Genomic DNA, 18,175 nt, shown 5'->3' with positions numbered 1-18,175 from the left:
TTATTTTTTTGAGGGTGAAAGGTTTGGGGGTGAAGAATTTGATTGATTTTTTTTTTGCTTTTTATATATTGAAAATTGAGAGAGATAAATATTGGCTGAAAAAAATATTGAATCAATAACAATTTTTTTTTTAAATAGGTTTTCAAGGAAGAAATAAAAAATATACATTACAGCATGGAATACATATGTTAGCCATTCAAAAATGCTTTACAGAAGCTGTTAACTTTACATAAACATTTACTACTTGTTGTCAGAACTTTCATTGCACCAAATGATGAATGTTTAAGTGCACAGTTTTTTGTGTTTTTGAATGACTAAAATATGTCTTCCATGGTATAATTGTTTTAGTTTCAACACAGTATCAAACCAAGTCACTTGCTAGGCAAGTATACTCCTGAAAAAAGTAAATAAGTATATATTATAGTGTAAAAAAAAAATCTTACAGGGAGGGTAGGTAGGGGGAAATTGAACTGAAAAAAAATGAAGGTATTGAATTAGAAATATATTGATTATAAATAAAAATTCTAAACCTGACCAGAAAATTTAAAGCCTCTAAGAAGTTTCACTCATTAAGCTATGTCATTTAATCTATTGTTATCCTACAATAATGGTGTTTGATTTCCTCCCTTTGCAGACAGTGTCATCTCACTACTCATCTCACACTTGTCTATCCTTCTCCTCCCACTCTTCTATTTCTGTCACTTAGGTCCCATAAAATATTTATCTTTATCTTTCTTCTCCACAGTCATCATCATCATCATCATCATTTAACGTCCACTTTCCATGCTAGCATGGGTTGGACGATTTGACTGAGGACTGGTGAACCAGATGGCTACACCAGGCTCCAATCTGATTTGGCAGAGTTTCTACAGCTGGATGCCCTTCCTAACGCCAACCACTCCGAGAGTGGTTGTAGTATATCATTGCTGCTTTGCCTATATTTTTCCACTTTTCACTAATACTGCCTCTGTCCTCTGAGTCTATGAGGAAAAAGGTCAAAAAGGTCTATGCATGCTGCCACTCCAAATTAGACCAATTATTAAAAAAAGTTGAAATTTAATCTGTGAAATAATTCTGATAGTAGAAGGTGGATATTAAAACTCAGATGACACAGGATAATACAGAATTCTTCATCTTCATATAGTAGTAGTAGTTTAACTCTTGCTACCAACTTGTCTGTGAATGTCCCTGGTCCTATGATACAGACTTATTTTAAAGTGAGGTAACTTAAGACTTTCCATTAGAATTCTAAGTTATGTTCCAAACACTAACTTTATAACGACCAAGTTATTTTACTAAATTCTTCATTATTTTCAAAATTAATTGAAACAAACAGGGATTAAAGGGTGGATACATCTATCTTCTCAAGGACCACAGGAGGATTTCAGCTCAGTACTGTAAGCTAATGGAACATTTAATAGTTAAATATGATTCATACACTGCTTGCGATAAGTAGTAAAGTGTATTTCACTATAGTACCTATTTACAGTTAAGTAGACAAAGTTAGTAGAGTTAAGTGCCATTGGCAGTGATATAGTGCAAGTACAAGTGGTGGATGGTGGAATAAAAAGTACTGGTGCTTTAGTTAGCAGCCAGCACATTATCAACCTAGCAAGCTTTAGCAATCACTTCAACTCGGACAATGAGTAGTTGTAATAAAACACTTTAATCTTACATGTGGTTAAAGTGTTCTCAGTACACATCGAGAATGCATCACTGCTCCACCCTGCCTGTCTATGCCAACATTCAAGCAGTAACAGAGGATATTAGTAAATTAATGACTATTAATGTTAGTACACTACTGATTAGCTTCTAATATGATTGTGTTCTAATTAAAGCAGCATATCACATCTATTTTACTCAATTTAAAATCAATTTCTTTGCACTTTATTTGTTAAATATTCAAGCAACAACAAAATCTTTTTGCTGACAAAGACAACAATATCAGGAACAACATGCTTTTACAAATTTAGTCAGCATTACAAAGAATATAATTATGAAGCAGTGAGGTAATACTTCAACAGAAATCAACTAGACATTTGGTTACCACACATATTTATATAAAATACATACACTAAACTTGCCATGTTTACAAATGATGCAAATTCAGTATATATTTTTCTCTTGCTTCTCTTATTACTTTTTCTTCACCTGAAACACTAGATTCTGTTCTGTTCCTTCCATTTGCAAATCTCTATTTCCTTTGTAAACTTCTTCCATTGTTATTTTTTCGTTTTATATGTTTTTCACCTTTTCAGTTATGTTTTAATTGTTGAGCACTATGTATTATTTGTTTGTTTGTTTCATCTTTCCTTCACAACTTTGGTATATTTGTATGATTTTCACACACAGAAAATAAAAAAAAATAAAGATTGTTGATACAAAAGAACCATTGAAAGCTGAAGTTGAACAGAAATTGGATTTTTCCTTAATGTAATTGCAAGAACTATAAATAGCACAAATAACCAGTTTACTGTTCTGCCATTTGTCTTTTATCATGTATCTTCATCCTGCTAGATTTGACCTATTCTTTATCTTATACACATAACATAACTAATACAACAAATAAACCCATTATAAAAACTATTACATTATTTCCTCTGGAGGTTACTGTGTGTTCTGTTAGCTGGTGAAGCAACAGTAAAAGTGTGATGATAATGGCAAACAACCTCCAATATAACTTAATCTATGTGTCCTTCATAAAATAGTAAATATCAGAGTTCATGTCTCAATAACACTATGGAAAAAGCTAAACTGAAATTTCGACTTAAAGAATATAATTCAGATTTTATATTAATCCTGTAATTTTTCTGAATGTTAATTGCAAACATTGTTGCTTTATAACCATTAGCATCATCAGTCAATGTCTATGTCCCATGCTGTCATGGCTGGACGGTTCGACAGGACCTAATGGTGCCAAGACCTGCATTATGCTTCAGTGTCTGCTTTGGCATGGTTTCTATGGCCAGATGTCCTTTCTAATACCAACCACTAACATATATTGGATGCTTTTTTCCATGCCACCAACACTATGGATACCACCATGCAGTCTGAAAGACTACGAACCTCAAAGCAGTAACTATATGCCAGAAGATGAGAGGTAAAATATATTTTCTTTTTCTTTTTTTTTTTGTCTTATGAAATCTTTCTAAGAAAACAATGAACCATTGAGTATTCTGTATGTTTCTTGCAACAACCAAAACAACTCTTTAAAAATTGCCTGACTTTGATGTATTAAAATATTGAAATGATATTTTAGATTATGTTTTACCTTTAGAAGAATCTTGTTCATTAGATCATGTGGCGATGGACATGGGGCATTGTCATCATGAATGTAAAGATTATCTGTTTGACAGCAGTTAAAGAATTATTATCATTATGATATATAGAAAGAAAAATTAACAAACTGGATAAGCAAAAAAGTAATTAAATTTAAAGTAAGAAAAAGAATTCTAAAACTGTAATGGCCTGAGATTCTTTATTGTTGGGGCACCACTAAAAGTTTCATCTTCATGTAATGATTAACGAAAAGAAAAAAAAATGGACAATGGAATGGTTTCTTCTTGTCACAATTAGAATTTGGCACAATAAGCTAACATAAGACTTATTAATTGTATATTTTCCTGCAATCCACAATGAAAATTACACTTCATGCTGTACTGAACATCAAACTAGTTTTTTGATAGTTCAAGTAGCATATTAATTTTTCTATGAGAAGGGGTTGCTTGCTCTTATCTTCAATGAGGAATTGTTATCTACATAGTTCCCATTTAAAGTTAGCTGGACTGGACCTTTCTAATAGAATCAAGAACCAGAGACAATTCTGGTACAAAGCAGTTCCAGCTGAAACTGAAATGCTTTTGTTGTAAACCTTGCAAATAAACAGAACATTGCAGGGTCGTTGGAGACATTAAAAAGAGTCATAGGCATGGCTCACTCTCTTAAGTAACAAAAAAACAAAAACAAAAAAAAAACAAAAACGATTCACATGTAAAGATTCCTAACTCTTCATAATAACTTTTTTCAGTGAGAGAGGTTAGGGTAACTTTGAGGGGCTGGTTATTCATTGGTGGATATTGTTTCTAATATAGGCAACAAAACCTCTATAAACAAGTATCGTTCTCACCAAGATTAGAATTCCTGTGAAGGACAAAAGAAAGATATAAATCTTAATATCCACATGCCAGAAGTCTGGCAACAGGAAATTTAGTCCATGCAATCTAGGCACAAATCCTGAAATTTGAGAGAAGAGGATAATTGGTTATATATGCTTCAGTACTCGACATGGACTAAAGCTTTTCCCCACCAAGGTTGATAAAAAGTTTATCCTCCATAGGATTTGAACTCAAAATATAAAGGGCCATAACTAAATGCTGCAAGGCATTTAGTCTGATTCTCAAGTGATTTTGTGAATCCTTGACCAATAGATCATGTGAGGAGATTGAGAAGAATCTGGAAGAGGAGGAGCTGGAAGAGGATGGGAAGGAGGCAAAGTTGTAGGATGAAGGGTAGGAGAAGAAAGAAAGAGGAGAAAAGAGATGGAGAATGAGGACGGGAAGAAAGATGAACAAAAAGAAGATGAAATGAAGAAGTAGAAGAATCCAATGCCATAGAACAGGAAGAAGTAAAGTAGAATAAAATATGATATATTATAATATATTATAATATATTAGTTGCTTGTTGAAAACAAGTCTGGTAAAAGGATACTTCCAAGAATGGTTTTTATTTGATGTGCCATGACTTTCTGTTGTGTGAGGGAACAGTGATTCTCAATAGACAAGATTACTGGGTAACTGAAACAGAGATATAACAGGATTTATTACACCAGTAGATTAACTGATTTCACTTCACATTATATTGGATTTACATGGATTATTAAGATACTAATGGTTGTTACTGTTACATAACCACAAGGTTGGTTTTGATTATGCAAGTCCTTGCTCAAATGCATGAAGGTACATTGGTCTAGAGCAGTGTTTCTCAACCATTTTTTACCTATGGAACCCTTCAATTCCTATTTTACTCAGATGGACCCTCTTAGCCATTCGATGTTCAAAAAGTCGTATATTTTTATAATTAAATATCATTAGGAATTGTATTAAAAAAATTATTAAAGTATTCTGTGTATTGTAGAAGTAAAACCAATTTATAGCAGATAAATTTTAACAAGAAAATTTTATATGGAGCCCAAGGGCCATGTGGATCTTGGTTGAGAACCAGTGGCTTAGAGATTATGGTGTTGCACTCACAATCACAAGACCATGGTTTTGATTCCCAGACTGGATGGTATGTTGTGTTTTTGTGCAAACCATTCATTTCATATTGCTCTAGCTCAGTCAGCTGTAAACGACGGTCTAACATCCCACTCAGAGGAAACGTTGTGATCTCAGTCACTTGTATGTCATGAAAACCAGGTAACTGATCCTTTGAGTCAATAGACTCAAGACAGTAATGTCCAGGGAACTTACTATTCTTAAAAGCATTCCAGCAATGATCATTGAATCATAATGTAAGGGGCTGAAAATTTTACCAGACATGCTTGTACTCTAATCTTAATTCTCAGATAGTGCAAGAGTGACACTTCAAGTAGAGCCACTATGATACTTGTGCTTTAACTTAATCTTCTGTCAGAATAAATTTTTGCTCACCCAATTCCTAGTTTTACTCACAAGGCTTGGGTCAAACCCTAACTATGATAGAGGACACTTGACCAAAATACCATGCAATGAAAATGAACCAGCAGAGTCCTCATGATTTGAAAGTGGATTTCTTAATTTTGTTCATACCTACGAGTTATCCCATTCACATACATACAGAGTAATATAGCATTATTTGTTGTTATATTTTCTTATATAATATTCTTCCTTCCCCCACTTATATGAGGTCTGTCAAAAAAAGGATGTAAGTTTTTTAAACTGCACCAGACAGTTAGTGAAATCCATTAAAAATGTAATAATGTATTTAGAAGAAATATTGATAATTGGTACTCTGTACTGCTCATGGAATTTCTCACTCACTTGTTCACTACTGCACACATCACATCCACTGACACACTGATTGGGGGTTAACACAGGATTTGTGGGTTCATGCGTGTATATATATATATATATAAGTCAGTAAATAGTGGGGTTGTGTTAACCGCACGTGGAGAAATAATAGGTAAATGAAAAATAATAATAAGGCAGAATGCTAAACTGGAAGCATATTTTAATAAAGATTTCTCTAGCCGGCTTTCATTGCGAAGCAAATTTTCAAGAAGAGGGTGAACGAAAATGTTTTTTACAAAGAAGTACAAAATGAAGAAAATGATATATAAAAAAAAATGATATATTAAAAAATAAATATACCAATACATTATATTGTCTTTGAGCTTTTGAAGTTCAATGGTAATTCATGTATATAATGGTTGGAAAAATAAGGATGCATGAGAATTGAGTTGTGTTAGGTTTAAAATAAGGATTAAAAGTTTGTGTTAAGCAGGAAGTGTGGTGTCAAAACAGGAAGTGTGTGTAAGTGTGTCTCCCCTTACACACACTTCCTGTTTTGACACCACACTTCCTGCTTAACACAAACTTTTAACACTTATTTTAAACCTAACACAACTCAATTCTCATGCATCCTTATTTTTCCAACCATTATATACATGAATTACCATTGAACTTCAAAAGCTAAAAGACAATATAATGTATTGGTATATTTATTTTTTTATATATTATTTCTTTTATATATCATTTTCTTCATTTTGTACTTCTTTGTAAAAAACATTTTCATTCTCCCTCTTCTTGAAAATTTGCTTCGCAATGAAAGCCGGTTAGAGAAATCTTTATTAAGATATGCTTCCAGTTTAGCATTCTGCCTTATTATTATTTTTCATTTTCCTATATATATATATATATATATATATATATATATATATATATATATATATATATAGAGAGAGAGAGAGAGAGAGAGAGAGAGAGATATGTGTATGGAGGTGCATGGCTTAGTGGTTAGGGTGTTGGACTCATGATCATAAGATTGTGGTTTTGATTCCTGGACAGGGCAATGTGTTGTGTTCTTGAGCAAAACATTTCATTTTATTTTGTTCCAGTCCACTCAGCTGGTAAAAATGAGTAATTTTGCAACAGACTAGTGTCCCATCCAGAGAGGAATATATAGATATGTGCCAGGGAAATCAGGAAACCATAAGGATTATGTATTAATGTGGAGTAACCTCATATATATATATATATATATATATATATATATATATATATATATATATATATATATATATATATATACATACACATATATACATACACATATATACATACACATATATACATACATGTATATGCATGTATGTGGATGCACAATTACAAATATACATGCGCACACACACACATATATATACATATTTGTTTTTAGCATTCAATTGACTGGTAAAAACCTAAAATGAATGACCTCAGCTTCATTATTTGATTTTCCCCACCTTTTTTTTATTAACATATCTCTAATAGCAACCAAACACAGAGGTTCACATTCTTCTCTCATCCCGAAATGTTCATAACATTCTAAACAAGTAAAATTGCAAATAAAAACTTCAACTCCTGTTCAAAATAGACATTTCTATGACTCACGGAGATGTTTTGAAGGCATATTCTTTAATGGCGATTAGAACTTTATCCAGCTGAATCTTCGAGGTAAGTGTATGTCCATGATAAATAACTGGTTCATCATCATTTCCATCCCAACAATCCACTGCATGGGTTAAAAAAAATTAAATAAAAACAATAAATAAAATAAAAAAGCAAAACATATAAAAATGGTAAGATATCGTAATATGATTATCACTAAACATTACAGGATTTTAACATATAGTTCACACACACACAAGTTATTCACATATCTGAAAAGATGCACACTCTAAAACATTATAGCAGTAATATTTAGAAGTTGTTTGTTATGGCTGATCAGAGAGTAACCATTCGTTTCACATCTATAAAGCACTTTAGCTGTATAGGTGACTCATGAGACTTGTTGGCTGGAGGTACGTAACCTCTCTACGACTGGAGGGAGGAATTCTTCCCTCCACTCATGTATCTCCGTCCAATAAATGATGAGCTACCTGTACAGTAAAATGTTTTATAGGTGCAAAACCAATGGTCACTCTGTGATCAGCCATAGCAAACAGCTTCTATATCTATCTATCTATCTAGCTATCTGTGTGTGTGTGTGTGTGTGTGTGTAAAAGGATCTATTTGAAAAACTATTGTACATGTTTTCACAGTGGATTTATACATTTATATAATAAATATCCATCATCTCATCAGGTTTGTAGCCTACATTGGTGGGTAGCTCTGACATCATGATAGAAAAGGTTGAAACACAGCTGCTCCACTGCCTGATGAGACACTGACTGCTGCATTCGGTGAAGGAATACAGCACCACCCTCAGCACACAAGTGTTTAACCTAAATGTGATAACCCAATTGTAGCCAGGAAGATTAGGGGAGCTTGCAAGATGAAGTGGTAATTTTTCAGCAGAAGGCAACTGAAGAAATAATCTTTTAGATACAGTGGAATATAGGTATTCATGCTTATTTTAGGGCCCCTGAAATTGAAGAGACAGATGGAGAAAGGTATCCTCAAACTGAAGAGCTGGCCCCAAATGCTTCCACCAGACTGGGCACTGCTAAAGGTAACTAAACCACCAGCTGGTAGTATTGTTAGAGCAGATGATTAAATCTATCACCTGATGTAAGTAGAGGAATCATTGGCAGAAGAAATATAGGAAAATCTTGGCAGGATCCTAATGAGAAGTTTTATTGGAAATATTCAAGAGTTCTTCACCTTGCAACACACTGATATAGCTAACATTTTGCTTTGCAATAAATATAATAATGCCATTGCTCCAAAGATCTAAATGTATTTCATTGATAGAAAGTTCTTCCTAGTAAAGTGAGAACAGCCAGTGATCACTTGGTACCAAGTATGGCTTGATAACATGTATCAAACTTCATTAATTGTTTTAGGTGCCAATGTAGTTGTAAGCAGTTATAGAAATCCTCTTGGTTCTCCCAATCTTAATCCAACAGAACATGTAGGATGTGACACCAAATGGGAAAATGCTGCACCTGTACTTAGCCAGTACTCATTTACAAATCTAGTAGACTGGAGAAACAAGAAATGGAGTGCCTTGCTCAAGTGCACAGTGCACCACCCCACTCTAAGAATTGAACACACAACCTTATGAGCATAAGCTGAACATTCTTCTAACCATCAGGCCATGCATCTTCATACCAAGATGGAATTTATCATTTACTTGTTTTAGTCACAGGACTGTGGCCATGCTGGGGCATTGCCTTGAAGTCTTTAATCTAACAAATCAACCTCAGGACTTATTTTTACATCTGATTGTTAGGGTTTTGGTGTCTTTTGTCAAAGCACTAAGTTATGGAGATATAAACAAACCAACACTGGTTGTCAACTGATGGTGGTGATGGGATTAAAAAAAACCAAGATACACACATACTATAAATATATATATATATATATATATATATATATATATATATATATATATATATATATATATATATAACAGTCTTTCACACAGCTTTTGTTTTCCAAATTCACCCACATGACACTGGTTGGCCTGGGGGTTATGGTACAAGACACTTGGCCAAGGTAGCAGCCTACAATATGACTGAACCCAAAACCACATGACTGCAAAGTGAGCATCTTAACCATACAGCCACGTCTACACCCAGCAAAAAGCTGAAAAATAAATAAATAGAGAAAAGGTGAACTTACACTCAACACAGCGGCAACCTTTTTGTAAAGCTCTGATATAGGCTTCCACACTGCTTGGGCCATGGAGTTGATCTTCAAGCAAATAACTGGAAAAATAGAAATATATATATATATATATATATATATATATATATATATATATATTGGATAACAGGTGAAGGAATAAACAAACCAATTATATTTATAGAGAGCAAGATGATTTAGTTGGCAGAATCGTTAGCATTACAGTGATGTAGACAAACCAACACAGTTGTCAAGCAGTGATGGAGGACAAACACAGACACAAAGACAAACACACACACACACACACATTTAGGGTAGGCTTCTTTTGGTTTCCATTTACCAAATCTACTCACAAGGTTTTGGTCGAAGCAGGGGCAATGTTTCTGATCTTTCTCAGGGATGTGAGACTGACTGGATAGTTATTCTCAAACAGGAGGTCTAGCCCAAATGCTGAAGCCTCCCCCAACCACCATCACTACAAGGACCAGTTGATGGTGTTAAGCCAGTCAAAGGGTTGTGTCTCTTATCCATGTAGACCACAGCAAGATTTGAACCCTAAATGCAAACAAATGGAACTAATACTGCAAAGTCTCCCATCTGACGTTCTAATGATTCTGCCAGTCCACTGTCCTTGACTGGTATTTTATTTATTAACCCTGGCAGGATGAAAGGCAGGGTTGACTGAGTTCAGGAATTGAACTCAAGATGCAGAGCTGGAATAAACATTACAAAACGAGAGAGGCAAAAGGGGAGAAAGGATAACAGGAGGTAGGAGAGTCGGAGGGGAAGAGAGAGAAGAGGGAGAAGGAAGGCATATGGAAATGGGGAGGAAAGAAGGAAGAAGAGGGGAGGAGATGAATTATTTAGTGATTTCAAATTCTGTCCTGGATTTAGCTTTGTGAGAGAATAAAATCAGCCAGCCTGAGTTAGCTCACTCCATAAAGACAGTTTGCAAATAGTTATGGGACTCTCTCTCTCCACACACACATGCACACACAGACACAGATACACACACACACACCTCTTTGCTATAATGAGATGGTTAAGTCTGAAGATGAGGAAATAGAAATTATAGTTTAATTGAGTAAATATTTAATGAAGTATTTGAATAGGTTGAACTGTACAATTTGATATCAACAACAAAATGGACATTATCACCCTGTAATTACACTGTATAATTATCCTCTCCATACTTGTTCTAATAAAAGAATTGTTGTGTCACAACTGTCTGTTAGTGTAAAATGACAAAGCAAGTTTTAAACACTTCAATTTCCTCAGCAATGACATGTAATACAATTAAAAAAAAAATCAAACAAAGCAATGTTGTTGTTGTTATTATTTTTACCGTTTAGCACTGGGTCAGCTCTGACTGAGTACTCCTAATATCAAAGATATTTACTTCAACACATATAGTGTTTCTATGATAGAAAGAGCATAGTGTATGTGTGGAGAAAGTCCCATAACCAGTTTAAAACCGTCTATGTAGGTGATGAGCAAGTTAGCCTGCCATGTATCATCTCTCAAAGTGATATTTATGAGAGTATTAGAGATCAACACTGAACCATTAGTTTCCAGCTCTCCATCATTTTTCAACATTTTAAATCATGATGTATAAATAAACCAGGTCTGCAGTACAACATATCACTTCATGTCTTAGCATTATCTCACATCCATTCAGTACTAGACATTGGAGGGAATCCTCAGACCCTTTGACTTGCAATAAGATTAGGTAACTCTATACAATGTTTTCTACTAGAGTCCTAGGCCAACCAAAGCCTTGTAAATAGATTTGGTAGACAGAAGCTGAAAGAAGCCCATCACAATAGTGTGTGTGTGTGTGTGTGTGTGTGTGTGTTAGTGTCTTGTAATAGTTGCAAACACGAGTCAGTATCCTTCATTTCTAATCTTTCATATAAACACATCTGGCCATGGAGAACTATTACCTTGCTTAGGAACAAGTGAGGGTTGGCAACAAGAAGGATATTCCATTGAAGAAAATCTGTCTCAACAAATTCCATCTGACCCCAGCAAGTTAGGAAAAGTAGACACTAAAAAAATGATGATGATGATGATGATGATGATGGGAGAACCACATAAATCTTACAACAGTCTGTGATGACTTGCAAGGTCCATGAATACTGCCCCTCCTCCATTTGCAAGGCTCACAGACTATCCTTCTTCCCACTCTTCTCACTCTCTATTAGCACAAAAATACAGTTAAACAGTAGTTTTTCAAAACTTACGTATTGTGGGAGGAGTTTATGAAATAATTAATCATTGGTTGCTTCATATCCTGATAAACCTGCAAACAAGCAGGGTTAAATATGGACTGTTCTGGAGAGGCAAGAAACAACTGGAAGCCTGTCAAAATAAATAAATAAAAATTTATGAAACAAAAATAAGTTATTAGAAAATTGTATTTGTTGACATTGTTTAACCCTTTAACATTCACATTATTTTGTCAAAATGCTTATTTATTTACATTGTTTTAAATTAATCTTGCATTGTCTTGCAATTTTGAGAGTTCAATGAGCTTACTTAATTTTTAGAATGATAATAAGGGTTGGTATGAGAGGCCAGATCTGACCAGTTTGAACATAAAAAAGAAGAGTATTTTGGCTGGATATGGCCAGTTTAAATGTTAAAGTGTTAAGCAAAAATACACTGTCTTTATTTTTATTAATTTTGAAGATAATGAAGAATTTACTAAAATAACTCATTATTGAGCTGGTATTTGAAACATAAATTAACATGAAAATTTGATGGCAGGTTTTAATTTGGATCATTTTTAAAACAGAAAGCTTAAATAATAAATCCAGGGTTAGTCTGAGGAAAACTAGGATGAAGAGCGACCTTAACATAGAGTCAGCTCTGATAGAGCAGATCTTTCTATGATCAATGATATTCCAGTCTTAAATATTGGAAATCTTCTCTCCTCATAAAGAAATCCCCTGCCTTACATATTTCAAGTCTCTGCTTTAAACATCAAATCTCACATTTCTTGTAACATATTTACCTTATTGTATATAGTGCTTAGGTGCACAACAAATTCACCTTAGGCTATTGTAGAAGAAATTTGCCCAAGGTACTGCAAAGTGAGATTGAACCCCAAACAACATAGCTGAGGAGTGAACTTCTTCACCTCACAACCATGCTTGCATCTATTCATACAAGACAAGCACATAATCTATACTTACATACAATTTATGCACATACAAACACGTACATCAATAAAATAAAAGATTATGAATGCATATGTGCAAATAGATATATGGATGCTTGTGAATGTGCCTGTTAGTATGTATAAACTTATGTGCTGAAAGGTTCATGGCTTTAAGGGTATTGTGAAAGGCCTGGTTGGAGGTCCTGCCTTCTGAGTTCTTTTACAGGGCTTAGAAAAACTGAAGGACTGCTGCAATAAGTGTGTGAATTTGAGAAGGGAAGATGTTGAATAAAGTCATAATTAACTGATCCTCCTGTATTTTCTTTGACCCAAAGCCAGTAACTTTCAGCAGACCCTCGTATGAATATAACTGCACATACATGAATATTGCTGCACATATGTACACACATGCATGATATCAGAGCAAATACAGCTTTGACAGACATTCAACTTTCAAACAATAACAACAACAAAAATAAATATTCAGTAGAATATTCTAACAATAGAAGACAAGGAAAACAAACAAAAAAGCGATAGTAAGAAGATTGGGGAGATGGGGATAAGACGAATGAAAAGCTAGTGTGTCATAACATGTGCTGGATGTCACTGTATATGTCAAGATAAAATGACAGAAGATCTGTTGGTCCAAGTCACAACAAACTTGGTTCATGTAGGTGAATGGTACTTAGTTATCTCTATTATCAAAAACAAAATTGAAAGGTCAAGTTGTTGTTGTAATTGTTGTTGAATTCCAGGTCTATCCTGATTTTATTTAAAAAAATTTTCTTGACCCCTAAGGACTCATAAGTTTGGATATCAGCTTCCATGGTGTATAAATGACTGAGATCACAGCATTCCCAGAACAGAAGGGTGGTCTGTTGCAGGATTCTTGATTTAGTAGGAACCATCAATCAAAGCTATTTCCAGCATTTTTCAAAGTACAGTTCATCCAGGACAACATTTTTTAATGCCATTTTTCATTTTTTTTTTGTTTGAAGACAGGTGCAGGCATCACTGAGTGGTAAAAAGCTTGCAATTTTGGGTTCAATTATACTGAGTGGCACCTTGGGCTAGGCCCATTGCTAGACTTTGGTGCTTGGGGATGCTTCAGAGTATTCTGGGTGAGTACTAATTTGTAATAATGGTAAAGTGGAGTTTTGAAATAAGTGTGTCACTGTAAGTCAGAGGGTGCACCATTGAATAGTGAGGAAGCAGTGCAGTGCACTCCCTTAGAGATGGTATGCCTTGGGCAAGTGTCTTCTACTATAGCCTCAGGTTAACCACTGTTAGATCTTGAAGTCCCCTTATCCTGGTCTTTACATTGGCTCTGGATTCTGATATCAGAATTTGACGAGGTAATAGGCTACAAGAGCACAGGTCTTGAGTTCAAATCTGTCGCATGTCCTGTGAATTGTATCTTATTTGTTTCAGCCACTGGACTGCAGGCATGCTGAGCACTACCTTCAAGAGTTTGGTTGAACAAATCAACCCAGTACTGATTTTTAAAGTCTAGTACTTATTCTATCAGCCCCTTTTGCTGAACTAGTAAATTGCAGGGACATAAACCAACACCTGTTGTCAGGCTGTGGTGAAGGCTGTAAAAGACTGGCTACTGAAGAGTAAATCCCAAAATACATCTGATGAAAAGTAGAATTGTTTAACACTATCCATACCACAGGTACAAATAAAAATCATTCATCTATAGCAATGAAATCCAATATGGATGGCCAAAAGATGCACATAAGCATCTCTGGGATTTCACAACATAGCAAGTAGGGCACATATATGTGGCCCTGGGATTTTATGACTGTCTGTGAGCAATGTATATATACACAACTGGGATTTCATAGCTCTAGATAAGAGATGCTTAAATGCATATGTGGTATGGATTGTATTAATAGACAACATGAAAGTGATCAAGTTAGTTAGAGCCCTTCTCAATAGTTGCTTGCTCAACTTGTTAGAAAGAGCAACTAAATCTCATTCATGTCACACCAACCATCAAAAAAATATAAAGCACACATAAGATGGAAGGTTTATTTGTACTTTATAAAGAGTAAGTTTCAATGGACTTGCACATTAAATAGACAAAATTATTTCAATTTCAAAGTTTTATTTCTCTTGCAAGCTAGTGTGATTTATCATGATGGATCAAAAGATTAGAATACTTACCTAGTAAGCTTAGTCTTATTTGTTGTTTGAAGCAAGGATCTGGTTCAAACTTTTTAATCCATTCTTTACACATATCTTCAGTGACAGTCTTCTCCTGTAATGAAAGTTGTATATATGTAACTACTCTAATTAATCTAATGTAATTACTTTAGTTAATGTAATCAAATTTATACATTAATGTAATGCAATGCATAAATGTATACCTAAACAGGTTAATGTAATGAAAGCTATAACATGCAGAAGATATAAAGCAAAATATAATACATAAACTCAATACTTCAAATGCATTGATCCTAAGCTTCCTTATCTGGAGCTATAGTATGTCTCATTATGAAGAGTTGCAATAAGAACTCTCTTGTATATAGAGTCATAATACGTGACAATGCATAGGATTCCAATAACTCTCTTTTTGTAGAGTTTTAGGGTGGATATTCACAATTGTGAAGCTGGGAAAACCACTATCCAAGGAAATACTCAATAGATATGTAGAGCTGAAGAAGGCTTATTTGTAGTAGCCCAATGATGATCTATGAATGAAATATGTAAGAGTTGTAGTAAGTCTCTTTATGCAGAGTTGTACAAAGTCTACTTATGCAAAGTTGTAGTATACCAGGAACAGGCATGACTGTATGATTTGATGGAAGGCTCTATCATTGCTTCATATAGTTGGGGTAGATTGTTTATCACTTAACTTGGCCTTAATTTAGTCTAGCTGTTACCATTCTGTCTGTCTTTATTTATTTTTTTTCATCAGAAACATTGTACCTAATATTACATTATCTAATGTCTCTAGGTTTAATGGTTCAAACCAGAACTGGGCTAAACAAGTTATTATGTAGAGATTCCTTTGTACACTCAAATTCAGAAAGTCAGCCCCAGGATGTTGAAATCTGGTTTGTGTTTTATCCAAGTAGTATTTGTGTCCCTCACCTACAGTCACTGTGACATTAAACAAATCATTAATGGTCCATTAACAGAACACCTAATGATACAATTTCATCAGTAGAGCAACTGCTGATGATATTCTTAGCTGTATTTAATTATTTTATTATGCTCATTTATCTTTTTAGTTCAACCCTACCCACCATCCCAAATTGATTATCTTTCAAGCATCTGAAAGGATACATGAAATATACAGAAAACAATTTTTGCACCTCCACCAATAATTTATTATCTCATGTCTAAGGTCCACTGGTGATTTTAACCATGTCCATTTTATGGTGAATATTTAAATTAAGTCTTTAATCTCAAGATAACTCAACACCTAGATGGTGATTGATGTTTTCTATTGCAGAGATCGTTCAGTATTGAAGTACCTGTAACAAAATTATATGTACTTTTTGTCTTGTAATGTTTCTTGTCCACTGTCCTTGTGGCAACCACATATGTAATTATTAATTTATGTCAACCACCAGACTGGCCCTTGTGCTGGTGGCACGTAAAAGCACCCACTACACTCTTGGAGTGGCTGGCGTTAGGAAGGGCATCCAGCTGTAGAAGCTCTGCCAGAACAGATTGGAGCCTGGTGCAGCCATCTGGTTCACCAGTCCTCAGTCAAATCGTCCAACCCATGCTAGCATGGAAAGCGGATGTTAAACGATGATGATGATAATGATGATGATGACAATGATTAAGGTGGTAAACTGGCAGAATCATTAGCATATCTAACAAAATACTTAGCATTTCTTTCAGATCTTTATGTTTAGGGCTTAAATTCAGTCTTCCAGGGTCAATAAAATAGATTACCAGTCAAATACTAGGGTTCATGTAATTCATTTGACCCTTCTCAAAATTTCAGGCCTTGTGTCAAAATTTGAAATCATTATTGTTATCATTATGATTAAGGCAGCGAGTGGGCAGAATCGCTAGCACACCAGGTAAAATGCTAAGCAGCATTTTGTCCATCTTTACATTTTGAGTTCAAATTCTGCTAAGGTCAACTTTGCTTTTTAACCTTTCATGGTCGATAAATTAAGTACCAGTGAAGCACTGGAGTTGATGTAATTGACTAATCTCCACCCCAAAATTATTATAAATATTGTTAATATATTATTATTTTCTTGTGTAGCCATGCAGAAAAGATTTATAGTATAAACCAAGAAATTAATTTTACCTTTTGTTGTTGCTTTAGAAATTTGAGGAGATCTCCTGAAGATAGGTATGATTTACCACGCACATACCTTTCAAATTTAATAAACAAATTGATTAATTAGCAGCACAAAACAAAATGGAATAGGTGAAGATTTCATACATATTTTCTCAAATCAAATATTATTTTATTGAATAAAAAAAAAAAATTTGAGGTAATTATTGATGATGATCATCATCATCAAAATTTATGTGGTAAAATGATAAGTTTGGATAATAGTTTGTATACTATGAAATTGAAATGGCATCTGAAGTTTTCAGACTGACTCTTCCATGGAGGAAAAAAAAAATTTACCTTTCTGATGAAGTATCAATCTTAAAATGCCAAATTACTTTCTACAAACCTCTCTGTATAATTTTATGAGTTGAAATATAACCAGGTTTCTTTCTTTTGCTTTGTTTCAGTCAATAGACTGTGGCCATACTGGGGCACGGCATTGAAGGGTTTAGTCAAACAAATTGACCCCAAATACTTATTCTATCATCTCTTTTGTTGAACACCTAAGTTATGGAGATGTAAAAAAACACTAATCATCAAGTGGTGGTGAGACATAAACACAAACACACACATATATATATAACCATGATGGGCTTTCACAGAGTTTTTGCCTACCAACTTCATTAACAAGGCATACACGCAAGTGCACACACATACACATTATATATATGTACACATACACATATATAAGCACATTTCAGAAATCATCAATGGTATTTCAATTATAATCACTTTGTCTTTTTTTTTTTAAGTATACTCTTTACTCTTTTACTTGTTTCAGTCATTTGACTGCGGCCATGCTGGAGCACCGCCTTTAGTCGAGCAAATCGACCCCAGGACTTATTCTTTGGAAGCCTAGTACTTATTCTATCGGTCTCTTTTGCTGAACTG

The 18,175-nt window shown here is 34.3% G+C and overlaps 1 protein-coding gene across 6 annotated transcripts in view; it reads right to left on the bottom strand.

Annotated features, from left to right (window-relative positions):
* LOC106880478 (1-phosphatidylinositol 4,5-bisphosphate phosphodiesterase delta-4) overlaps positions 1-18,175 on the bottom strand; it is a 142,682-nt gene that overhangs the window by 29,766 nt on the left and 94,741 nt on the right. For 5 of the 6 annotated variants that reach the window (XM_089361688.1, XM_089361686.1, XM_089361687.1 and 2 more), the window contains 7 exons: positions 17,252-17,318; positions 15,139-15,232; positions 12,047-12,164; positions 9,801-9,886; positions 7,626-7,746; positions 4,708-4,793; positions 3,272-3,345 (listed from right to left, as the gene is read on the bottom strand). In XM_089361688.1, the coding sequence (XP_089217814.1) occupies positions 3,272-3,345; positions 4,708-4,793; positions 7,626-7,746; positions 9,801-9,886; positions 12,047-12,164; positions 15,139-15,232; positions 17,252-17,318 (646 nt within the window). The remainder of the gene's footprint in view (positions 1-3,271; positions 3,346-4,707; positions 4,794-7,625; positions 7,747-9,800; positions 9,887-12,046; positions 12,165-15,138; positions 15,233-17,251; positions 17,319-18,175) is intronic. The other variant, XM_089361685.1, reaches the window with a different exon arrangement.

This window comes from Octopus bimaculoides, chromosome 13 (genome assembly GCF_046866305.1).
Source record: "Octopus bimaculoides isolate indiv1 chromosome 13, ASM4686630v1, whole genome shotgun sequence".
NCBI lineage: Eukaryota > Metazoa > Mollusca > Cephalopoda > Octopoda > Octopodidae > Octopus > Octopus bimaculoides.
Note: the sequence above shows the minus strand (reverse complement) of the source record. Positions and strands in the feature narration are given on the sequence as shown.